This window comes from Geotrypetes seraphini, chromosome 12 (genome assembly GCF_902459505.1).
Source record: "Geotrypetes seraphini chromosome 12, aGeoSer1.1, whole genome shotgun sequence".
In the NCBI taxonomy this organism is placed as follows: Eukaryota; Metazoa; Chordata; class Amphibia; order Gymnophiona; family Dermophiidae; genus Geotrypetes; species Geotrypetes seraphini.
Window position 1 is genome coordinate 115919203 of NC_047095.1, and position 26058 is coordinate 115945260.

General features: G+C 45.3%; 2 protein-coding genes across 6 annotated transcripts in view; one reads left to right on the forward strand and one right to left on the reverse strand.

The window, feature by feature from the left end:
* The first annotated feature begins 3143 nt into the window (after positions 1-3143).
* LOC117346068 lies at positions 3144-14070 on the forward strand. Its single transcript, XM_033915366.1, has 7 exons — positions 3144-3260; positions 4706-5008; positions 6630-6947; positions 8924-9053; positions 9255-9295; positions 12564-12631; positions 13848-14070. Exons 1-7 carry the CDS (start codon positions 3197-3199, stop codon positions 13956-13958), a joined length of 1035 nt encoding a protein of 344 aa, XP_033771257.1. The 5' UTR covers positions 3144-3196; the 3' UTR covers positions 13959-14070.
* Positions 14071-20046: 5976 nt separating this feature from the next.
* The window catches only part of DDAH2 (dimethylarginine dimethylaminohydrolase 2), a 45472-nt gene continuing 39460 nt past the window's right edge, over positions 20047-26058 (reverse strand). For 4 of the 5 annotated variants that reach the window (XM_033917147.1, XM_033917149.1, XM_033917148.1 and 1 more), the window contains exons 6-7: positions 25145-25288; positions 20047-20483 (exon numbers count right to left, since the gene is read on the reverse strand). In XM_033917147.1, the coding sequence (XP_033773038.1) occupies positions 20373-20483; positions 25145-25288 (255 nt within the window). In that variant the 3' untranslated portion in view covers positions 20047-20372. Of the gene's footprint in view, positions 20484-25131; positions 25289-26058 lie in introns of all 5 variants that reach the window. The other variant, XM_033917151.1, reaches the window with a different exon arrangement.

The window sequence follows — 26058 nt, forward strand, 5'->3', positions numbered from 1 at the left end:
AACAGCAGGAAATGGGAACTTTTCTTCCTTCTATTTTTGTGAATGGCAAGGCTGAGGATGTCAGAGAGTTCAGTTAAAATATGTGCTTTATAAGAAAATATAATAATGTGTTTTATAAAGTTTATAGGCATTGCTGGCCTACCCGGTGAGGTGTTCCTAATTGTGGTGGTGGTGGCAGCGTGTCAATGTGTTGAGAGGAAGAGGTGGTCTGGGAAATTCTGCTGAGCAAACTCCGGGACCATTTCCACCCCCCAGTTAGTCCACTCCACTCAATTGGTTCACACACTGAGTGGGTCTTTGGGTGTTGTGCCTGGGTAGTTGTTTTGGGATTTCTTCCAGTGGTTTGTCAGTATCTCCTTGTGGTCCAAGGAAGGAAACTTTGTTAACCTTAGCATTGACCTTCAGAATAAGTTTGTAACAGCGCTGCTTGTGTGGCATTAGGCTATGTAGTGATCGAAAGAAAAAACCAGACCTTTGCACATTTTTGCACTATATGGTGGGTGTATGAGGAGATTCACATTTCCTGCACAGCTAAGTCCTTGTGAAGTTACCTTGTTCTTTCTGTATTTGACATCTAGCAAGGTCTCTGTTTGGAAGGAAAGATCTAAGCTTAAAAATGAAGTGGCCAGAAGTTATGGTAAAAGCAGATAGCGTTGCTGATTTTAAGAAAGGTTTGGACAAATTCCTGGAGGAAAAGTCCATAGTCTGTTATTAAGACATGGGGGAAGTGTCTGCTTGCCCTGGATCGGTAGCATGGAATGTTGCTACTCTTTGGGTTTTGACCAGGTATTAGTGTCCTGGATTGGCTACCATGAGAATGGGCTACTGGGCATGATGGACCATTGGTGTGACCCAGTTAGGCTATTCTTATGTTATGTTCTCATCTGTAGGGGCCTTTGTTTTCACTTCTTATTTTAATGTATTTTTTTTCTGGGAACTTAGTGTTTTTTAGAATGGGAACAAAAATGGAAGAGAATTAATGTGTGTGGGATGATGGGGTAACTAATTTCTTCAGCTAAATAATTCAATCCACCTCAACCAGACATAGGAGAACTCACGCACCATTCACACACCCTCCAACCAAAATCGTCAAAAGAAAAAAAACTGTTCGACAACCTCCTAACACTCGACCCCCAACTCTACAACCTATTGACCTCGACCACAAACTACAAAACCTTCAAAAAAGAAATAAAAACCCTTCTAGTCAAAAAACACATAAAACCGAACTAACACAATCAGAACTGTCCCAAGCATCACCTGCAACTATTCCATATGTCATGACAATTCAGACATAATTTATGTTATGTTTGGAATAATGGTTCCATATATGAGGTTCAATAAAAGAAAATTTTCACTGCCTGTTTCTATTATGACCATTTATTTTTCATGGTTATTACAAAAAATATTTTTTTACATGGGGAGGTGTCAAAAAAATGATGGGCCTCGGGTGCCACATACCCTAGGTACGCCACTGATCTAAAGACCTATTTGTTTTCTAGATTCTTAGGTAACTAATATCCCTATGAGTCTACTTGTAATTATACGGTATAATCTCGTTATAACAGACTCGCTTATAACGGAACCTCGCCTATAGCAGACGAAGTCCGCTGGTCCTGGTCGTGCGCCTTTATAAACATACAGAAAATCATCACATATAGCGGACTCGCACATAACAGACTTTCGGATATAACGGACAACCAATTTGGTCCCCAGAACCGCTTTTAGCTGTAGTTTTGTTCGGCTATAAGGGACATGCAGGCTCCGCCTACAAGGCGCGTGGCATGCCAGTGATATAATAGGTGTCAAAATGCAGCCCAGAAGAAAATGACAGATTATTTTTCTTTCCATAATGCATAACGACATAATGCTTTAGAACATCTTTTCATGTTCTGGTTTTGCAAATCGTTTCATGCCATACCGATGTTTTGCTGAGTTTTGTTCTCGATGTTGCCGATACACTTGTTCATTGATTGTACGTCGTGTCAAGTTGACCTAAATAAAGTTTTTAAAAAATGCAACTCTGGATTTAACGGACTCTGGATGTAACGGACTGTTTTTCCAGGTCCCTTGCAGTCCGTTATAACGAGGTTATACTGTAATATAATCTTTTGTAAACCGCATAGATCCTCATAGTTATGCGGTCTATAAGTTGATTTTATGTTATATTATATCCTGAACACCTGGCCTGCCTGTTGGCCTTGAGGACTGGCATGGAGTGGCCCTGGGCCTATGGCATCTTAGATTAGACAAATTGGGAGGGGGATGGATTGAGGAAGATGGAAGAGAACCAGACGATGTAAGGCAGATAGAGTGAGTCTGTGGGCGATGGCTCTCTACAAAGCTGGATCAAGATAAGTGAGTCTGTGGGTGAGGGGTCCCTGCTGAGAGCTGGCTGGGGTGGTTGTGAGCTGTATGTTGTTACTTTGCGCCAGCTCCCAGATAAGATAGATAAGATAAGATATGCAGTGCCTCCGCTGGGTCAGACCAGAGGTCCATCATGCCCAGCAGTCCGCACACGCGGAGGCCCATCAGGTCCAGGACCTGTGTAGTAGTCCTCTATCCGTACTCTTCTGTCCCCTTTTCTTCAGAAAGTTGCCCAATCCCTTCTTGAACCCCAATACTGTACTAGAAACGCCTTCGCCGGATCAGACTTTAGGTCCATCTATTCCGGCGACCCGCACACGCGGAGGCCAAGCCAGGTGCTCCCAGATGGAGACCCTGATTACCCGTATCCCTCAATGTGATTTGCAAGGAGGTGTGCATCCAACTCACGCTTGAAACCCAGAATGGTAGTCTCCATCACCACCTCCTCCGGGAGAGCGTTCCAAGCGTCCACCACTCGCTGTGTGAAACAGAACTTCCTAACATTTGTCCTGAGCCTGCTGCCCCTCAGCCTCAGTCCATGACCTCTTGTCTGTGTCACTTTTGACAATGTGAACAACGATGTTTCTTGCTCAATTTTATCGAATCCATTCGTTATTTTAAAAGTCCTCAATCGTATCTCCTCGCAGTCTCCTCCTCCCGAGGGTGAACAGTCCCAGTTAAAGTTACCCACCAGCTTCCTGCATTGTTTATTTGGGCTCTGGGGATGTTATCTGCACTCGAAGCTTGTGCCTCACATCCTTCCCCCTGACTCAGCACAGGATCTCTGCTGGGCTTACTGCCCCCCCCCCCCCCCCAACGCAGCGGCTATACCATGCTTCTTACCTTGCTAGCTCTTCTCATCCCGGCTGCAGCCCCGGAGCCTGGGATATCCAAAGGTAAGGACCACATCTCTGCCTACTTTGCATCCGCTTGCTTGACTGGACATCGCTAAACTCCGACTTTTCCTTTCTGAGCACACGGCTACGCCCCTCAACCACATTCTCATCGCTTCTTGTCTAGATGACTGCAACTTGCTCCTCGCAAGACCATCTCTCCCCCCCCCCCCTTCAAGATGTCCAGAATTCTGCTGCAGGCCTCACATTCCGCCAGTGTCATTGCGGTCAGGTCACCCCTCTCCTCAAATCACTTTCATTGGCTACCTATCCATCTCTGCGTACAGTTCAAACTCCTCTTAATAATGTACAAGTGTATTCACTCTACAGCTCTTCAGTATCTCTCCTCTCTTGTTTCTCCCTCTACCTAGGGGTGTCAAAGACCCTCCTCGAGGGCCGCAATCAGTCGGGTTTCCAGGATTTCCCTAATGAATATGCATGAGATCTATTAGCATACAATGAAAGCAGTGCATGCAAATAGATCTCATGCATATTCATTGGGGAAATCCTGAAAACCCGACTGGATTGCGGCCCTCGAGGTGGGACTTTGACACCCCTGAGTGTCTACTCCTCCCTGGGAACTCTGTTCTTGTCTGTACCCAATGGTATAGTAAGGGGGGGGCGGAACGCCCCAAACACCGGCACCTCTCCACCCCTCTACGCCAGGCTTGTGCCCCCTGGACCCCTTTAAAATCTTCACCAGCGCAACTACTCTAGCCTGTTACTCGTGCAGGCCTGGCTTCCTTTGAAGTCGCGGGGCCAGGAAGTGACATCAGAGGAACAGCCAGCGCAAGCAGTAGGCGGAGAAGCTGCTCACGCTGGACATTTAGAGGTAGAGGGGGTGGGAAGGGATAGCGTGAGTGTGGGGGCATGGAAGGAGTGGAGGAGGGGAACGGGAGCGCTACTGCCCCAGACGCCTCCCATCCTCACTGTCTGCACCCTTCTCCTCTGCTGCCAACTCCGCCCCTTCTACCTTGCTGCACCATATGCCTGTAACAAACTGCCTGACTCAGGAGGTCAGCCAAGCTCAATCGCTGGCAGTAATCAAATTCATGCTAAAAGCTCTTTTTTTTTCAAGCTGCCTTTAAGTCTGAACTCCAACCCTCTTGTAAAGCATCCCTATCTGTTTGTCATTCCCTTTATAGCTCCCCGCCCTTCTGGAATTCTCTAACTGAGCAGCGTGTATAGGTTCACCTCTTTTGTCCTGTTTCTTTGTCACAGTTAGATTGTAAGCTCTTTTGAGCAGGGACTCTGTCTTCCATCTGGGCGCACTACAGAAATAATAAGTAGCTCCCTCTTCAGTGATTTGGCTCATTCCAGTTGATTAGTCGCAGTAATCTTTCTTGGATCTCGTACTACGATGGAACCTAGACGTGACCTCTTGTGCATTCCCGGTTTCTATGACCCCCCTTTACATATTTTGGGTGACTAATGTTGTGTTTCTCCAGCTGTAGATCGCAGGCGGGCCGCTTTGGGGCACACGGTCACCATCCGTTGTTTAGTCAGAGCGCCGGTTATCCAATGGGAGTGGAGGCCTAAATTCCCCACCTGCGCCAGAGTCGGGGACAGGGTCAGCAGGATGATGGAGCCCCAAGGGTTCACCCCTCCTCTGCATTTCGGGAACCGTCTTCGGCTCAGCGTTGGCGGCAAGAACCTTGAGCTTCAGGAAACGCAGATTAGGGACTCGGGCAAGTACACCTGCGTGGCAGTCGATGGGCAAAAATGGATCACCGACCTACGCGTTCGGGAAGGTAAGTAATTTTTCACCCACTTCCTGTTCCTACATCTAACAGGAGAAGTCCCCAAGACCCCCCTGCTCCTGGACCATTCTGGATTGGAAGCAGTGGCATCGCGAGGGTGAGAGGCGCACCCGCCCCTTTCCCCCGTACCTCTTTCTTTCCTGGCGTGAGCAGCTGCTCGCATTGGCTCTCCCTCTGATGTAACTTCCTAGGCACGGGACCCGGAAGTGACCTCGGAGGGCGAGCTGGCTGCTTGCACTGGTGAAAAGCTAGAGGTACAGATGGGAGGGGGGGGGGGACGGAGAGGAGGAGGAGAACGGGAGCCGGTGCCACCACCAAGAGAGTGCCCAGGGAGTTCTGCCCCACCCCCTTACTATGCCACTGACTGTCCTCCCTTCAAGCCAGCGCTCCTGCAACCTTCCCCAAAGTACCTCTGACTGGAAAAAGCCGGGGCTGCAAGAGTTGCGCATTCCCTCCCCTTCCAGCCGGTGCAACTAGGGTTACCCAGTGGCATAGAAAGGGAAGGGGGCAGTCCACCCCAGGCACTGTCTTCCTTGAGCCCTAGCACCCCTCCTCCTCCTCTCGGCTCCACTCCACCCCTTCCCCATCCTTTTTTTTTTTTTTTTAAACTTCAGCACGAACAGTCCCGACCCTGCTGCCCGCGTTAGCTTTGATGCTCTTTCTGATGTCACTTCCGGGAACCGTGCCTAGGAAGTGACGTCAAAGCGCCGATGCCGACGCAGGCAGCAAGGTGGTGGCTGCTTGTACCAAATTTAAAGGGTAAGGGGTGTGTGGCCGGGGGAGGGCAGGGGCACCACTGCCTCAGGTGTCCTTCACCTTCGCTACGCCCTATGCCACTGGGGGTTACCATATGGCTCTAGAAAAAAAAAAAAGAGGATGGATTGAGATTTCCAGGTTTCACTTCCATTTAAAACTCGGATGTCTCAATCTATCCTCCTTTTGCTGGAGCCATGTGGTATCCCTAGCTGCAAATGTACTATTCTCCTGCTTCAGGAGTACTGGAACAGGAGGAGTTGTGCGTGCTCCCACAGCCAACACTCTAGTACCTAGGGTCACCAACATCCAGTAGTTTGTCAGTGTTTTGTAATGCCCACGGTCCAGGCCGCGTCTGGAGGGCCTTTGGTGTGCGCAGACGGCATCACATGCATCCACGCATGCTCAGAGGCTCTCTAGATGCGGCCCAGAGGTCAGAAAAGAAAGATCTGGCTTTGTGGGAGTGGCGTGGGGCGAGGGTTGGGGGCACAGCCATGTGTCCACGTTTCTCTGTGAACAAATCTGGTAACATTCCCTGATGGAACTTTCCGTTCAAACCCCACAGCTCCTCTTGTTGAGAGAAGATAAGATTGCAACTGTGACCTCCCCTCTTCTGCCACAATTAATGCTCCTGCACCACCTGCTGGGAGAATCTGGGACTGCAAGAGCTGTGAGCTTACCCCCATTTCTTACAGCACCACCTGCTGGGAGAATCTGGGACTGCAAGCGCTGTGAGCTTACACCCCTGCCGCCAGTGTAACTGCACCATTTTCTACAGCATCTTCTGCTGGGAGAAGCTGAGCTTGTAGGAACTGCGAGTTACCCCAGTGTTTCATGCTCCTTTTGCTCTTTATCATAGGCTGTTTCAATAATATCAACCTCGCCATCATCAAGAACAGACCCTCGGAGGCAACTCTGTACTGTAAAGTCTGCAACCTGATGAGGTCGGAGAGCTCTTTCACCTGGACTGTGAATGGCATTCCCCTTCAGCAGGTGCTGGGGAGCCAGCACACGAGGACAGGGGCTATTCTGAGTGTGTCCCTCAAGAGTGAGCACCTCCTGGGAGCCTGGCAATGCATGTCCACAGCAAACCGGACCTGGTACGCCGAGCATTGCCTGGAACTGGAGTCGCCCGACTATAAACCAGAGGAGGACATGGAGTATGGGGAAGAGAAAGGTAAGAACACCATGCACCCTCCGCACTATCCATCTCTTGCCACTTTGCTTGGGGACCTTCAGGGTAGCCATTTGACCTTCGAGGTCAATGTCCAAGTCAGTCCTGGAATAACCCCTTGCCAGCCCATCAATTTCATGCATATTCATTATGGATATACATTAAGGTTGGGGTCCTCTGACAAAATTTGTTTGGAAGTTCCGTCATTGGCTGTGGAGCAACTTCTGAGTAACCGGAAATCAATGCTTTCTGTCCAGGGTCCAATGCTTTGGCTTTTCTGTTATTTTTGCGTCAAAGTAATGGCTTCCACATTTTAAAAAAGGGGTGACGACTTTGCTGAATGAGCATTTTTTTGGTGCAAGATTTGAGAAAGTTTGAATTTTTATATTCTGCTTGTAATTGCATTATATTAGTGACTTTTATTCCGCCATTACCTTGCGGTTTAAGGCGGATTACACAAGAGGTTATCTGGACATTTCCAGGAGAGTTACAAAGTAGAGCGAGTTACTTCGGGGGAGATCTTGACATTGTATCAGGGTCAATACAAGATAGATAATTTAGATCAGTGTTCTTCAACCGCCGGTGCGCGGTGTGATCGATGCGGCGTTATCTTCAGGCCAGCTCCGTGTTCCTCACTGACGCAATGCACAAAGCCGCGGGCAGTGGCTCCTACGCGCGTCCTGCGCCTGAACCGGAAGCCTTCTCTCTAATGTCGCATCAGAGAGAAGGCTTCCAGATGAGGCACAGGGTGCACAAGGAGCCGCTGCCCGCGACTTTGTGCACTGCGTCAGTGAGGAACACGGAGCCGGCCTGAAGAGAACACCGGAGGCGGCATAAAACGGCCAGGCGGGAGCAGGCCAGAAGGTAAGGCACAGCATGGAGGGAGACAACAAAGGTAGAGGGAATGATTTTATTTTTGTAACATTCCTAATACATAATATTGTATAACAATCTAAATTAATTAAATTAAATTAAAAATTAATTGGAAATAAATGGAAATAAAAAAATATATAAATGCAGAATGAAGTCCTGAATTCACATCCCGTCAGTTTAAAAAGGCCAATTGGAAATAATGTGACTTTAGATGTCTTTTTAAAAATTTTGGAAAGATTCTCTCAATTCTACAGGCAAACTATTCCAAAAAGGTAGGTTTTCAGTCTGCTTTTAAACAAGGGAAGGGGATCATTTATTCCAGGCTTAGGGGGCAGCTAGATGAAAGGAACGAAGGGTAACGTTGCAGGGATCTCAAAGTCCCTCCTTGAGAGCCGCAATCCAGTCGGGTTTTCAGGATTTCCCCAATGAATATGCATTGAAAGCAGTGCATGCACATAGATCTCATGCATATTCATTGGGGAAATCCTGAAAACCCGACTGGATTGCGGCCTTCAAGGAGGGACTTTGAGATCCCTGGTTAAGAGTGACTTATCTAAGGAACGGAGTTCTCTGGGAGGTGTATAAGGAGAAAGAAGAGAGGAGAGATATTGTATGCGATGGCAGATAGGGAGCCAGTGAAGTGACTTAAGGACAGGGGTGACATGAGCGTAGCGAGGTTGGTAGAATATATAAGGAGAAAGATGAGAGGAGAGATATTGTGTGCGATGGCAGATAGGGAGCCAGTGAAGTGACTTAAGGACAGGGGTGACATGAGCGTAGCGAGGTTGGTAGAAGATGAGTCATGCAGCAGAGTTTTGTAGGGGGGAGAGGCGGCACTGCGGGAGACCAGTTAGAAGTAGATTGCAGTAATCTAAGTGTGAGTGTGGACAAGGGTCCGGGTAGGGTGGATATCCTGAAAACCTGGACTGGCTGAATATGCCCCAAGAACCAAGTTGGGAAGAACTGGCCTATACACTAAGAGAAATCAGACCCTGGCTGCCTCCTTTGCATTTCAGTTATAGGCCCACTTTGCCTCCCTCCAGCTCTGTCACAATTTGGCCCTGTTTCTCTTAATTCATATGGATCTCCTTCTCACCTCACTGCAGAGCCAGAAGCCGGACCCAAGCCTGCATCCGTCAACCTGTTCCAGCTCATCCTTACAACCCTCGGAGCCCTGACGCTCTTCGCCTTGGTCATCCTCTGCCTCTGTTTCTTCTGTAAGCGGGCGCAAGATAGGTAAGGACTAATGGCGCCGACTTTTAACTTAGCCAGGGCCGGAAAGCTCAGACCTGGTCAGCAAGCTGCTGGGATTTACCGGCGGGGGCTGCCTTGGTAGCAGCGGGGTGAGCAAGGAGCAATTAAGACTCCACGGGAAGAGAAGCTGGGCTTCTCCTGGTTTTGGACTGGAGGCGCTAGTGTGTAAATCTTTCTTTTTAGGTACGAGACGACCCAAGAAGGCAACACAGAAGATGGATTAGGTAATGACAAGTTCCCGGTTGTACCACATATCAAGTCAAGCATCTGGTTATCTGCTTCCACCCCTCTCCAATATCATAGTAGGCCTCAAGAATTAGATCAGGCCAGAAGACAAGGTCACAGACAAGAGTTAAGCATTAGGTAGAGAGTTATGGTAGTAGAAACCTTCCTGCCCAGTTAGGCTGTGCGTACAGCCCTAAAAAACACTTTTTACAGGTGCTGGATACTGCAGCGTGACAAAGCTAGCCACAACTCAGAATCATCTCCCCCTCCCCTCTAACTAGAATGGTCATAGGCTCCTCTGATAAGTAAAATGTTATACCCCTCCCCATTACAAAACCGTGAAAGTAGTTTTTAGCACAGGCCAGTGCCAGGGCAGGATTAATTCGTCGAGGGCCCCTAGGCACACAATTACACTAGGCCCCTGCCCCGCCCCACCCCACCATGCGCCCAGGAGGAAACAGGAAGCTGCGTCAGAGGGAATCTTTGGGCAAGCAGCACCGCTTGCAAAATTACAGTTCCCGTTGCCTTTCTTACCCGCGTTGCTTGCTTGTCTTACTTTCCGTCGATGGGGGGGGGCTGCGTTGCCAATTGGGGTGGGGCTCATGTTGCCGATCGGAGGGGCTCGCGTTGCCAATCGGGGGTGGCCCGCGTTGCCGATCGGGGGTGGCCCGCGTTGCCGATCGGGGTGGGGCTCGCGTTGCCGATCGGGGGGGGGCCCACATTGCCAATCGGGGGTGGCCCGCGTTGCCGATCGGGGGGGGCCCGTGTTGCCGATCGGGGGGGCCCGCGTTGCCGAGCGATGCTGGAGGGGCCCATTGCTGTTTTGAAAAAACAATGTTGATGCCTTCCTTCATCGGGCCCCCCAGACCATTTCGGGCCCTAGACACGTGCCTACTTGGCCTATTGGTTAATTCTGCCCTGGCCGGCGCACTGAATGCTCTGGGCTGCTCCCAACGCTCAAAGAGTTCCTATGAGCGTCGGGAGCAGTGCAGAGCCTTCAGCGCACTAGCCTGTGCTATAAACCACTATCGCGGTTTTGTAAAAGGGGAGAGGGGATAGTTATTTACAAAAAAAAAAATCATTTACATCTATTCAGAGGTTATTTGGGCAGCTGTTCAATAATAAACTTTACGTACAAAATAAACCGCCCTGCTCATCTAGGTTTCGGCAGCCAAATCACTGCCAAGAGTCCAGCTAACTTGAGGTTCTTGCTCATGAATGACTTGGAGGCTAAGGGAGAGAACACGGGCCTAGCTTTGGCTGAGCACGTCAGGCTGCAGTCAACTTAAGAACATAAGAATTTGCCTCCGCTGGGTCAGACCAGAGGTCCATCGCGCCCAGCAGTCCGCTCCCGCGGTGGCCCATCAGGTCCATGACCTGTCATGTTATCTTGATTTAGCCCTATAGCCCCCTTGTTTTCATCTATACTCTTTCCATACTCTTATCTACCCTTATCTGTATCCCTCAATCCCCCTATCCTTCAGGAATCCATCCAATCCCTCTTTGAATCCCCGAAGCGTACTCTGCCCGGCCACTTTCTCCGGGAGCGCGTTCCATGTGTCCACAACCCTCTGTGTGAAGAAGAACCTCCTGGCATTGGTTCTAAACTTCTCCCCTTCCAGTTTCTCCGAGTGCCCTCTTGTGCTTGTGGTTCCCCGTAGTTTGAAGAATCTATCCTTGTCTACCTTCTCCATGCCCTTCATGATCTTGAAAGTTTCTATCATGTCCCTCCTAAGCCTCCTCTTTTCCAGGGAGAAGAGCCCCAGCTTGCCCAGCCTGTCAGCGTATGAACAGTCCTCCATACCATTTATCATTTTCGTAGCTCTTCTCTGGACCTTCTCAAGTATCGCCATGTCTTTCTTGAGGTACGGCGACCAATACTTCTAACTGGTCTCCCACAGTGCCGCCTCTCTCCCCAGCAATCTGTGCAAAACTCTGTTACACGACATCTTCTACCAACCTCGCTACGCTCATGTCACCCGTCTCCTTAAATCACTTCACTGGCTCCCTTCGCATACACTTCAAGCTCAAGTGTGTTCATTCTATTGCTCTTCTCTTCTCTCTCCTTATACACCTCTCAGAAAACTCCATTCCTCAGATAAGCCGCTCTTAGCTTTACTCTTCTCCTCTCCTCAACTTGTCAAATTATTTTTCAGTGCCTTCCAGCTCAGAGTGTCCCCTCTTCTTCCAGAAAGAGAACACTGGAAGATTGGGAGAACAATAGATAACAATCTCACTTTCCAAGCACACATCAGCGCTCTCGTTAAAAATTGTTTCTACAGGTTAAAGATGATCCGTTCGCTTGCCCCACTTCTCGATTCATTTTCCCTTAATACATTAATTCACTCCTTAGTTATCGCAAAATTAGATTATTGTAACTCCTTATTAAAAGGAGCTTACCAAAAGGATATAAGACGTCTTCAACTCATTCAAAATATTGCAATAAAGATTATTACAGGTTCCAAAAAGTTTGATCATGTCACACCTCTATTACAAAATGCTCATTGGCTGCCCATATCTTACAGGATTAATTATAAATTAGCTCTTCTAGTTCATAACACATTAAAAACCAATACTCCTGCTTTTATAGGTAGGCTCCTGATTCCTTACAGTTCATCCAGAGTTCTCAGATCAGCCTCTCAATCTACCCTTAATGTTCCTTCACTTAAAATTATCGGAACCCGCCGTGCTTCAATTTTCTCTGTTACTGCCCCAATGTTATGGAATTCTCTCCCTTTGTATTTAAGATTAGAACAAGATTTGCAAACTTTTAAAAAGAATTTAAAGTGTCTTCTTTTTAAAGAAGCATTTAACTGATAGTTCTCTTTTTTAATTATATCAGTCAATCCCTGAGCAACAATATCAGTAAACTTCTTTTCCCTTAAATATATACCTTTATACTTTTATAATGACATTTTTTTAGGCCTTTTTATTTTCCTTACCTCCCTAATGTGTTTTCCTTTTATGTTCTCTTTAAACAAAAAAATTGTATTTCTTCCCTATTTTCCCACTGTTTCTAGTTTTCTTTTTGTCCCAAGGATGTTACCCTAGTTTGTGTAGTATAACATTATGTATAAGTTAGTTTTGTTTTTAAACTCTGTTTTTAATTTTGTAAAACGCTTTGAAATTGGAAAAGCGTTTAATCAAACAATTTAATAAACTTAAACTTGAAACAAGACGAGTCGTGTTCTCTCCAGCAGCAAAGAGTAATGCTGTCAATTTAATAAAATTAACAGGGCTCGCTCCATTTCTATATTCCCATTACAGATGAGACTCAGCTGCCCTCGGACGCCAACCAGCAAGATCTACCACCATTAAGGACCCCTTCTGAAAAGGTAAAAACGCCACCTCTGGAAGCTGTTCTCCTTTGGACAGCCAGAGCCAGTAAAAGGGTACTGAGTGCTCCAGGCCACTGTTTCCCAACCCGGTCCTAGAGGACCGGCAGCCAGTCGGGTGTTCAGGATAGCTCTAACAAACCGGCATGGGGCAGATTTGCATGCCTGTCGCCTCCATTATATGCAAATCTCTCTCATGCATCTTCATTAGGACTATCCCGAAAACCCGACTGGCCGGTGGTCTTTCGGAACAGGGTTTGGAACCACTGCTCTAGGCAGCTTCAGACCTAGGCACCCTCCCCTGCAGTTAGTGTTCAGGACCCTAATTTGCTTTACCCTCAGCAAAGCTTTTTAATATTAAAATGCATGCCCCCGGGGAAGATCTTCAAAGTCATTTATCCAGGTAAAATGAACTATTTGAAATGTGCCTACCTTTCCCACAGGTACAAATATGCATGGATGGTTCTTTTGAGTTTTAGTGGCTGACAGGACTTCTTGTTTTGCCTTGACTACAGCCCTAGTCCAACGCCTAGACTTGCCTCATGGTTAAAAGCCAGCCCTTTGGGCAGTGGCGTTGCAAGGGTGAGAGGCTCCCCCCTCCCCATCTGCTCCTTCCCCCATACCTCTAACATTTGGGCCGTAAAAGTAGCAACCCCAACCTGCTGCTCGCGCCAGCGTCGGCTCTTCCTAGGCGTGGGTCCAGGAAGTGACGTCGGAGAAAAGATCTTCCAAGGCGTGGGTCCAGGAAGTGACATCAGAGAAATGATCTTCCAAGGCGTGGGTCCAGGAAGTGACGTCGGAGAAAAGATCTTCCAAGGCATGGGTCCAGGAAGTGACGTCAGAGAAAAGATCTTCCAAGCCATGGGTCCAGGAAGTGACATCAGAGAAAAGATCTTCCAAGGCGTGGGTCCATGAAGTGACGTCGGAGAAAAGATCTTCCAAGCCGTGGGTCCAGGAAGTGACGTCAGAGAAAAGAGCCAATACTGGAAAGCAGCAAGTTGGGGGTGCTGCTCGTGCCCCGAAAATTAAGGAGATATGGGGGAAGGGGCACACAGTAGAAGGGGGCTGGGCAGACCCTCCCCCACCACTGTTTGCGGGCATCATACTTGCTACAGCCAACTGGCTCATAGGGAGGTGGGGAGTGTAATGTCCACCCTTAATGCAGGGATTTTAATCCCAGACAGAATATCTAATACCACGGCTCTCTCTTCTACAGGAAGGAGGCGGAGTGCATTATGTGGAGCTGGAGTGCCTACCCCCCGCCAGGCAAGCCCCCAAGTCTCCCGGCTTAGGGCGCCCCTCCACCGTCTATGCCACCGTCGTCTGATGCAGTTTGCGCCACGCCTCCGACACGAATGTTGGACCCACCAGAAACTCTGCTCTTCAAGCCTCACTGTAGCTCACCACTATATCCTCGCCTCTACTGTCACAGGAACCACAGATCCGCTCACTGAGTGGAAGATGCTAAATAAAAGCTTTCCTGAACTGTAATTAATTCCTCTGCAACCCTATATTTGAGGTATAAGCAGGGTTCATAGGGGGTGAGACTATGACATCTTATCGGTGAAGGTAGTGAAAAAATTGTATATGGGGGGGAGGGAAGTGAGAAATCCCATACAGGTAACAGCGTTGTAGAGGTGTGCAAAAAAATAAGTTCCACAGGAATCTAAGATATTGGTGATAAAAATATCCATTTATACCAAGGATAGGGAGCGTTTGTCCTTGCGCACAGCTCTTGTGCCTACTTGGTAAACAGTGAGAACTTTATGGACTTTGAAATGTAAAAAAATAGCTCGATTACATGTTTATGCGTAAGAAACTTTTAAAGAGGAAAGATTCTCAAAAAAAACCCCCAAAAATCCCTTATGGTGGCCTTAACGATGGTCGCTAAATCTTCTCCAGCCGCATTAGCGTGCGTGTTTTTTAGCTCACCGTGGTCTTTTCCGAGCTTTCTAGCTGTCGCCGACTCTGCCACGCAAATGTGGTAAAATGGGCTCATCAATATTCCCCAAGCACAGCGCCAACTTTTGGTGACCAAAAATCACCGACTGCTCCGGGGGTGCTGGTACTGTGAAAATCACTTCTCAGGCCTGTGTTTCTGGCTGTGGCTCATAATAAGATTTGACATTAAAACATAAATAGAACAAGATTCATGTGAATTATAGTAGGTTTGTTTTTTTTGAAAGGGGGACAAGTTCCTGGAGGAAAAGCCTGTGATCTGCTATTGAAACAGACCTAGGGGAAGCCACTGCTTTCCCTTGGAGCGGTGACATGGAATGTTGCTACTATTTGGATTTCTGCCAGGTACTCTTCAAATTTGTTAAAACGAATGCAGATTGTGAAAAACTGCAGGCGGTCCTTAGGAAATTGGAAGATTGGGCGACCAAGTGGCAGATGAAATTTAATGTGGACAAATGCAAAGTGATGCACATTGGGAAGAATAACCTGAAATCACAGTTACCGGATGCTAGGGTCCATCTTGGGGTTAGCGCCCAAGAAAAGGATCTGGTATCATCGTAGACAATACGATGAAAGCTTCCGCCCAATGTGCGACGGTGGTCAAAAGAGCAAACAGGATGCTGGGAATTATTAAAAAAGGGATGGTTAACAAGACTAAGAATATCATAATGCCCCTGTATCGCTCTATGGTACGATCTCATTTGGAGTATTGCGTTCAATTCTGGTCTCCTTATCTCAAGAAAGATATAGTGGTGTTAGAAAAGGTTCAAAGAACAGGGATGAAGATGGTAAAGGGGATGGAACTCCTCTCGTATGAGGAAAGACTAAAATGGTTAGGGCTCTTCAGCTTGGAAAAGAGACGGCTGAGGGGAGAAAGGATTGAAGTCTACAAAATCCTGAGTGGAGTAGAACGGGTACAAGTGGATCGATTTTTCACTCCGTCAAAAATGACAAAGACTAGGGGACACGCGATGAAGTTACACGAAAATACTTTTAAAACCAAGAGAAGGACATTTTTTTTTCACTCAGAGAATAAGCTCTGCAACGCGTTGCCAGAGGATATGGTAAGAGCGGATAGCGTAGCTGGTTTTAAGAAAGGTTTGAACAAGTTCCTGGAGGTAAAGTCCATAGTCTGTTATTGAGAAAGGCATGGGGGAAGCCACTGCTTGCCCTGGATCGGTAGCATGGAACATTGCTACACCTTGGGTTTTGACTAGGTACTAGTGACCCGGATTGGCCACCGTGAGAACGGGCTACATGGACCATCGGTCCGATCCAGTATACAATATTGAGCACTTTAATTTTCCCCCGTCCGTTTTTACAAAACCACAGTGCGTTTTTTAGCCCAGCCGCAACGGTAATAGCTCCGACGCTCATAGATTCTGGCGCTAAAAGCCAAGCTAGGGTTTTGTAAAGACGGGGGAGTTATGTGGTAACCCAGAGCTAGTTATGTCTTATATCAGCACTTAATATATCAATCGAAGACGTAAATTCAGTGTTCAAATAATGTACTGTTTATGTAACAGAGGAAAAAGACCTCCAAAAATAGGCGATCGCAGGATACAAATCGGCGCTCAAGGATCTATCGTACGAGGAGAGGCTGAAAAATTTGCGGCTATACTCACTCGAGGAACGTAGGGAGAGAGGAGATACGATCGAGACGTTTAAGTATATTACCGGCCGTATCGAGATGGAAGAAGAGATTCTCTTTCTCAAAGGACCCTCAGCCACAAGAAGGCATCCGCTCAAACTCAGGGGCGGGAAATTTCGTGGCGACACCAGGAAATATTTCTTCACCGAGAGAGTGGTTGATCCTTGGAACGAGCTCCCGGTGCAGGTGATCGAGGCAAACAGCGTGCAAGAATTTAAGAGCAAATGGGATGCTCATGTGGGATCCCTTAGAGCAGTGGTCTCAAACTCAAACACTTTACAGGGCCACATTTTGGATTTGTAGGTACTTGGAGGGCCTCAGAAAAAAATAGTTAATGTATTATTAAAGAAATGACAATTTTGCATGAGGTAAATCTTTCCTTTTGGCTAAGTCTTAATAATAAGATTGTCATTTATAGCTAAAGAGACATATGATCGTGAAACTGTTTTATTTTACTTTTGTGATTATGATAAATATACCGAAGGCCTCAAAATAGTACCTGGCGGGCCGCATGTGGCCCCTGGGCCACGAGTTTGAGACCACTGCCTTAGAGGGTTAAGCTAAGGGAACCTGTCACCAGGAGTGGGATCCTTAGGATAGTAGACTTGGGGGGTGGGTCAGTAGAGTGGGCAGACCTGATGAGCTATGCCCCTTATCTGCCGTCATCTTCTATGTTTCTATTTAAACAGCGGCACGCTTTCAACTGACAACAGAGCACTTCCCCTGAAGAAACCAGGAAAGAGTGAAATGGATTTGGACTCCGTTGGGAGAGAAGATAAGTGCCTGGTTATTCTTCTTTTCTGAAGTTTGCTGCATTGTTTTAAGAAGATATTTTTTTGCACATTTATATATTAATGCGGTTGCTTATCTACCTTTGAACATTATTATGAATGCGAATAAGCACTAAAAAAAAAAAACTCCACACGCATAAAAAGTATTAAAAGAAGAAAAAGTGACATAACTAAATATTTATTCAAAATAATGTATAATATGCATGAAGATATTTAAACACGCAGAGGTTTTTTGATCAGTGATAAAGCCCCTAAACCCTACTGGTTTAAGGGTATTATCACTGGTCCAGGACCTGGCAACTCAGTTTCAATACCGAAAAATGTAAAGTCATGCACCTGGGCAGCCAAAATCCATGCAAGACGTACACCTTTAATGGTAAAATCCTACAAAGGACTGTAGCAGAACGTGACTTAGGGGTGATCATCAGTGAGGACATGAAGACTGCCAAGCAAGTGGAGAAAGCTTCATCTAAGGCTAGACAAATCATAGGTTGTATACGTCGTAGGGGTTGTATAGGTTGTAGGGGTTTCGTCAGCCGGAAGCCCGAAGTCATTATGCCATTGTATAGATCCATGGTGAAACCCCATCTGGAATACTGTGTACAATTTTGGAGGATGCATTACCGCAAAGATGTGCTGAGACTTGAGTCGGTCCAGCGTATGGCCACCCGGATGGTCTCGGGACTCAAGGATCTCCCGTAGGAGGAAAGGCTGAAAAAATTGCAGCTATACTCCCTCGAGGAACGCAGAGAGAGGGGAGACATGATCGAGACGTTCAAATATCTCACGGGCCGTCTCGAGGTGGAAGAGGACATCTTCTTTTTCAAAGGCCCCACGGCAACAAGAGGGCATCCGTGGAAAATCAGGAGCGGGAAACTACACGGTGACACCAGGAAATACTTCTTCACCGAGAGGGTGGTTGATCACTGGAATGATCTTCCACTGCAGGTGGTCGAGGCCAGCAGCGTGCCTGATTTTAAGTCAAAATGGGATCGCCACGTGGGATCTCTTCACAGAGAAAGGTAGGGGAGGGTTATTGGGGTGGGCAGACTTGGTGGGCCGTGGCCCTTATCTGCCGTCTATTTCTATGTTTCTATGTTACATACGGGTGTCTTTCAATTGACTTGATATCTGGGGGGGTTTGAGGTCTTTTTTCTCTGTTACACAAACAGTACATTATTTGATACTTTGAGTGTTCATATTATTAGTAATATATTATATCGGCACTTAGCCAGCCAAATGTTGATGCCACGCTTGAACACCCCCAAAATGGCCAGTTTAAATACTGCTGAAGTTAGTGGTAAGCCCCAAGCAAGTGATTTTGATGGACCAGAATCCATTTCTGGATGGTTAAAATTGCTTTAAATATCATCCCCTAAATTTTTTTTTTTTTTTTGTCCAGAAACATTCCAAGGAAGGGGCTCCGACACCACGGTGATAAACAGAAACAGTTCTAGATGTTTTAGGATTTCTGCTTCTGCTCACTTGACCTAATCAATTAAAACGTCATTATATACCCGACTTGAGCAGCTAATCTAATGTAATCTTCAGTCTTATATACCGGATCGTTCCCTTAGGGCAGGGTTAGGCAATTCTGGGTCCTTGAGAGCCAGACCAGGTCAGGTTTTCAGGATATCCACAATGAATATGTACGAGATGGATTTGCATGCACTGCCTCCTTGAGATTCAAATCTATCTCATGCATATTTATTGTGCATATCCTGAAAACTTGACCTGGCTCCGGCTCTCGAGGACCGGAATTGCCTACCCCTGCCTTAGGGGACTCGATCCAGTTAACAAACTTTAAGTTAGTGATACATTAGTGAACAGTAATAAAACAGGAAAAACCAATGAATATTAACATTCAACGATTAATTAGAAAAATTCTTAAAGAAGTATCCTCTTTCAGCTATCCGTTGGGAATTTCTTAAACGGATACGTTTTCAGAATGTTTCTAAAATGGGTCAAAGATGAGGAGGTTCTAATTAGAGAATGACACGGGGAAAAATTCTGTCCCCGTCACTGGCCCGTCCCCGGTCCATCATTCTGTCCCCTTCACCGCCCCGTCACCGTCCCCGCTGTCCCTTTCACCACCCCGTCCCCGTCTTCATCGTCTTCTCCTCTCCATCCTTCCACCCCCAGCACCCTTCACGCGGTCCAGCAGCTCCCTCCTACCGGCCAGCCATGGATTCCCCTCCCTCCCTCCCTCCCTCCCTTTCCTTCTCTTGTTGAAACTGGCGATTTCTATAAGGCTATGTGCTGTATTACAGCCGGAGTCTTGAAGTAACGTCTCCTCCGATGCAACCAGAAAGAGGAAGTTGCGTCGGAGGAGACTTTTCCAGCAGGCAACGCGACGCAACTTCAAGGCTCCGGCTGTAATACAGCACATAGCCTTATAGAAATCGCCAGTTTCAACAAGATAAGGTAAGGGAAAAGGAGGGAGGGAGGGAGATGCATGGCCGGACGGCTGGTGAGAGAGAGGGGGCTGCCGGATCGAACTCTTCACCACGTGTTCATGCTCGTTCACCGTGCGTGCTAACCATTCACCACTCCACGGGGCGGTGAATGGCCTTGTCCCCGATCTTGCGGTGACCTTTTTTTTTTTGGTCACCATTTTGGCGGGTTACCCGCGGCTAACCGCGGCTAACAACCACCGTGTCATTCTCTAGTTCTAATAACTGAGGGAAGATCATTCCAAATTTTCACCATAGTAAATGCCAAAGAATGCGAGAGCTTACCTAAAGTTTGAATCCCTCTAACAGAAGGGAATATTAATTTGAATTTATGTATATTCCTAGTAGACTGAGGACGATGCGAATTAAAAGAAAGAGGAAACAATGGGGAAAAAAATCCCATATAAACTCTTAAAAACATTAGCACACTTAAACTGAACTCTCCAATTAAACGCATCAATTACAGAGTTGAACTCGTCCTTATATACTCAAAAAAAAAAATAAATGATCACTTTAAAACCAGCCAAGATAATTTGATTATTAAAATAGCCACACACACAATTTGTAAGTTATCTGCATTTACTTCACTTTTATTAAGAAATAAACCAAAAAAAGGTGTTGTTATTTTCAAGAACCTACAGGTACAAAATCTAGCCTGCTACAATTACCCAACCCCTGGGCTGCTGGGAGGAGGATTTCAGCAGCCCAAACAGCTTGGAGGCATTCCTGCCTTCTCGGGGCATTACAGGTAAAAGAGGGAGGAGCCAAACAAGCCACACCCCCATCTGCATATTTGAAGTCAGGAAGGAAGGCGCTGCAGCAGGGGGGGGGGAAAGAACATACAAGAGATTACTTGGGAGAGGAGCCTTCATGGGAACAGTGGGTGGCTACAGTTTCTTATTGATCAGAATGCAACAGGAAGACAGGGTCCCCCCAATCTTCCCCACCTCGGTGCAGGCAGCTGGGATGAGGGTGTAGTCTGTCAGCTTCTGGAAAGTCTGTAAGGGAAGAGAGTTAAGATGTAAGAACTGGAGGACTTCAAGCCCAACTTTCTGCCAGTTGCTGAAAAGCTAACTCCTAGGTCAGGGATGCAGGAATTCAGGCCAGGTGTTCAGGACAGCCTTAGGTATATGCATGAGATTTGCATACAATGGAAGTACTATCCATATTCATTAGAGAGATCCTGAAAATCTGGCCTGTTTTGCGGCGTTCAAGGCCTCAGATCTTCCATCCCTGTCCTATGTACTTCCAGGAAAAAACATTGAAGGTGACCTCTGGGTGCTACAATACTTTATTCATTCAAATAAAGACTCCACACTTAACGTGTTTCGGCCTCAAATGGCCTGCATCAGTCTATAGTCCAAAAGAAACCCAAATATATAAACAAGCATCCATGCATATGAATAACAAAACATTTGACATTAAATATGAATAGGACATATTGAAATATATTTTTAAAAAGTTTTTTAAAATATATTAAATTTTTAAAAAATATATAAAAAATTTATGTCAAATGTTTTATTATTCATATGTTGTTCATGGATGCTTTCATGTTTGTATTCATATGTTCATGTTCATATGTTATTCATGGATGTTTTCATGTTTATATATTTGGGGTTTTTGGACTATAGACTCCTGTTGCAGGTCATTTGAGGCCGAAACACGCACATGTCGAGTCTTTATTTGAATGAATAATATTATAGTACCCAGAGCCTGCCTGAAGTCGCGTGCGTCTGAGGGCGGAAGCTTCTCCTCTGATGCAACCGAAAGTTGTGTCAGAGGGGAAGCTTCCGCCCGCAGACGCACACAACTTCAGGCAGGCTCTGGCGGCTTGCACAAATTACACTGTAACTCGCCACGAAGTAAGAGGGAGGGAGGGAGATGCTCGAACCGCACGAGGAGTGCTGTAGGACAGTGGAAAGGAAAAGATGCTGAAGGGGGGTGGTGAGAGGGGGTGGTGGTGGAAAGGAATGGAACAGACGCTGAAGGAAAATGGGGAACAGAGAGTGGGGAGAAAACACTGGAAGGGAAATGGGGAACAGAGAATGGGGAGAAGACAGAGATGCCAGACTAAGGGGGGAGCGGAGGGAAGAAGATAGGTGCCAGACCAATTGGGGGGGAGGGAGAGATGGAAGGAAGAGGCACAGTAACAGAGCAAATGGAAGACGCAGAGAGAAAGCAGACAGTGGATGGAAGGAATTGAATGAGACGATGAGGAAAGCAGAAATCAGACAACAAAAGGTAGAAAAAAATTTCTATTTCTTTTCTTTTTTTTTTTTGCTTCAGGATAAAAAGTAGTACATTAGTTGTGTTGATAAAAATTTATAAACAAAGCCCTGCCATCTGAACATCTCTTTCTCTAGTTCAACAGCCAGAACTTTGATTTATAAGGAATAATTTAAATATTGCAGAACTGAGGCTTGTATGGATGCTGCGGGACAGTAGTCGCAGGGATGGGAACAAATTTTTTCCCCTGTGTCATTCTCTAATGTGGCTCAGAGTAGTGGAAAGGTGCAAAAAGACTGGTGGACTCAAGATATCACACACAATTCTTTATTTCTTCAATACACCATATATCCACTCGACATGCGCATGTTTCGGCCAAAGAGGCCTGCATCAGGAGTCTACAATCATAAACACGTATGTTAATAAAAAAATTTTCAGTCATGAGATTAATAATGTAAACATATGCATATGAAAAATGAATCATCATCAAAAAACAAAAAGAGGAAAAAGGGAAGTAAGAAGTAAGGCAATGACAAAAAATGGAGAGAATCCTGCATTCACCGTGGGCCTCATCTGGGGCAGCCTCCTTGGAGCGGCTGGGGCACGGGCAGTGTGTCTGGGAGGGAATGCATGGATGGGAGAACATCGCAGGGGAGGAGACATAGGCATCCTGGGACTGTCTGCCAAGTCTCTTCCCTGAAGAAGCCCTTTCTGGAAACGTCAATCGCTCCTCCTAAACTTACTTGCTCCACTTCATCACTGACGCTGAAACCGTGGACTGAAGACAAAGTTTTTATTTTATTTTTCTTTCCAGCTTATGATTTATCTTTAATCTTATCTATTGTTTTGCCTTTTGTCTTTGTTTTGTTCTATTTCTATCATTTAAATTTCTCTAGAATTCTACTGTTCAACGGCTCCCCCTTCTGCTTCTATTCCTTTCTCTCCTCTCTTCTACCTTCCAAAGTATTTAGATCAATGCTGTCTTGTTAAAATGTTTATTTTCTTTTTATTTTTCCTCTAACTCTACTTTTCACTTCTCTATTACCCTCCAGGTACTTTAGTTAGATTGTGAGCCTTCGGGACAGTAAGGGAATTTTTCAAGTACCTTTCTTATTTCTAAGCTTAATGTATATTTTCTGTAAATCGCTTAGAACCTAACGGATGTAGCGGTATATAAGAAATAAATTACATTACATTACATTACATGGACCATTTGGCCTTCATCTGCCATCATGTTTCTAGGTTTCTATAACCATAAAGCTCTATGACATCACAATGCAGGCAAAGAGCCTTAGCCAATGGGAAGAAGATATGCAAATGTTAAGAGCCTTAGCCAATAGGGAGAGGAGGAGATAGTGGATGCTGCAGAATTCTACTGTTCAACGGCTCCCCCTTCTGCTTCTATTCCTTTCTCTCCTCTCTTCTACCTTCCAAAGTATTTAGATCAATGCTGTCTTGTTAAAATGTTTATTTTATTTTTATTTTTCCTCTAGCTCTACTTTTCACTTCTCTATTACCCTCCAGGTACTTTAGTCAGATTGTGAGCCTTCGGGACAGTAAGGGAATTTTTCAAGTACCTTTCTTATTTCTAATCTTAATGTATATTTTCTGTAAACCGCTTAGAACCTAACGGATGTAGCGGTATATAAGAAATAAATTACATTACATTACTATTGACATGATAAAAAAGATTGAATACATCACCGTATACATGTAGAACATAAAAATATAAATATATACCATATCTAAAAACAACAAAACTTTGCACTCCATGCGAAACCACTCAAAACAAATGCATGCTAATAAAATAACTATTGAATAGGAAAAATACATATAAAATACACATTTGGCCCAATTAAACCAATATATGAAAGCTATAAGTGTTTTATAAATTAACAATCCATAAGAACCATTAGAAATATATATATATATATAAATACGTTAAAATATATAAAAACATTTCTTCTAGAGGCAAATCTTGAAAACTGTATGCGATCGTATCGCTCTTTTAAAAAGAACTAACAAACGCACGCAAATAAGAGCATACATATTGAAACCACAAAGTGCATATCAAAAGTACAAACCCAGCCCAGTTAATTGAATAAGCTCTGAAGCATTATTTAATATGTACGCTCTTATTAGCTCTTTTTAAAAGAGAGATACGATCGCATACAGTTTTCAAGATTTGCCTCTAGAAGAAATGTGTTTTATTTAAATATATATTTCTAATGGTTCTTATGGATTGTTAATTTATAAAACACTTATAGCTTTCATATATTGGTTTAATTGGGCCGAATGTGTATTTTATATGTATTTTTCCTATTCAATAGTTATCTTATTAGCATGCATTTGTTTTGAGTGGTTTCGCATGGAGTGCAAAGTTTTGTTGTTTTTAGATATGGTATATATTTATATTTTTATGTTCTATATGTATACGGTGATGTATTCAATCTTTTTTTATCATGTCAATAGTATGTTTCCATTTTTTGTCATTGCCTTACTTCTTACTTCCCTTTTTCCTCTTTTTGTTTTTTGATGATGATTCATTTCTTATATGCACATGTTTACATTATTAATCTCATGAGTGAAAATTTTTTTTATTAATATACGTGTTTATGATTGTAGACTCCTGATGCAGGTCTCTTTGGCCGAAGCATGCGCATGTCGAGTCGATATATGGTGTATTGAAGAAATAAAGAATTGTGTGGGATATCTCGAGTCCACCAGTCTTTTTTTGCACCTTTCCACTACTCTGAGTCTGAGTGTTGCGTTTGTGGATTTGACCCTCCTGCGTTACTCTATTCTCTAATGTGGAACATTACACGTGATAAGTTTGAAGGTGATGCTAGCGTTAATAGTTAGCCAGTGCAGTCTGCTGTATGTAGTAAGGTGAGATGGAAACACATTTTCTCAGTTTGAATATTAGTCTTATTGCTGTATTTTGTATCACTTGTAGTTTGTGCAACTAGGGTAGAGATAATGCCAGCATAGAGAGAATTGCAGTAGTCTAGTTGGGATAACACAAGCATCGGAAGGATTTGATTAGTCTTAGTTGTCTCATGCTACAGAAGGTTTTTTTCATAGGTTGGAGATTTGGGGTTCATAAGATAGGATAGGGTAGAGTCCAGTATAACTCTTAAGGACCTTAGAGGCTTTGTCTATATTTGGAGAGGTTCCCAAAGGTAGTGCAACAGTTGTAGGGACCGTCTGCACCTATAATATCCTTTGGAGGCACACAGTGTTAACGATGACTATTTGCTGCTTCCCAAAAATGTTACCACGTTCTCACCACTGCTAACAAAAGGAACAGATCCAGGAGGATCACCCCAAGCAGCAGCCACAGTTTTAGTTGTGTTGCAGGCGAATGAATGTGCCAGCTGCTAAAAAAAAAACCCCCAAAAAAACCAGGGAGCTCCTTACCACCAATTCATACCTTGGCACTTTCGGGAAACTCCTCCGCACTGCGGTGAATCAGGAAGCTGTTTTTCTGGCCCACCTTCACATAGATACAATTTGCAGCCGCATCATCTGGCACTGTCAGGGTCTCATAATGGTGGTCCGTCAGCTGCTCCATGGTCTGAAAACAAGAGAAGAGACGTAAAGAAATAGCAAGGCAATGATGTTGAGGCTGGTTCCATCTCTGGCAACGTTCAAGGCCCAGCTAAAAGCCCATCTCTTCGAGACCACTGTCAACGCCTAACACCTCTCACCATGGCTGTCTGTCCAAGTTACATTGTAAGCTCTTCTGAGTAGGGACCGTCTATTCAATGTCAGAATGTACAGCGCTATATAAGTGATAAATAGTAGTAGTAGAAGCAGAAAGGACAGATTACCATGATCATAATGCCCAAGACAGAAGTCTCAAAAGATCTCCAGCTACTGCCATCAGCCAAGAAAGGCGATGACCAAAACACTAAAAATAAAGTAATTTGCACAGCAGGGCTTGGGTATTTGATGAATACAAGAGACGGATCCATTTCCCCCCCACCTCATCTGCTTTACTTCCAGAACAGTTCAATAATCCAGAAGGCAGTTATAAAAGATTCTTTAATGGATTTCCATCTTTCCGGCATCTTCCCAATCCCAAATTCTATATTCATAGAAAATACGAACATTCTCCAGTTTCTGTAATTAACAAAACCACCAGGGTACTGTAGCAAAACTTGCAAGCCCCGTGCAGGTGTGGCTTTGGTGGAGGGAAAGCGTGGATATAGCATGGACACACTTGTGCGTCATCTTCCAGGAGCAGAGGGAGACCTCTGTAGCAGCAGCAGATCCCAAAATTCACCAAGCCGCTGTTTAATCCCAGCTGGATTAGAAAATTTTATTCCGAAGCTGCTGGCAGAA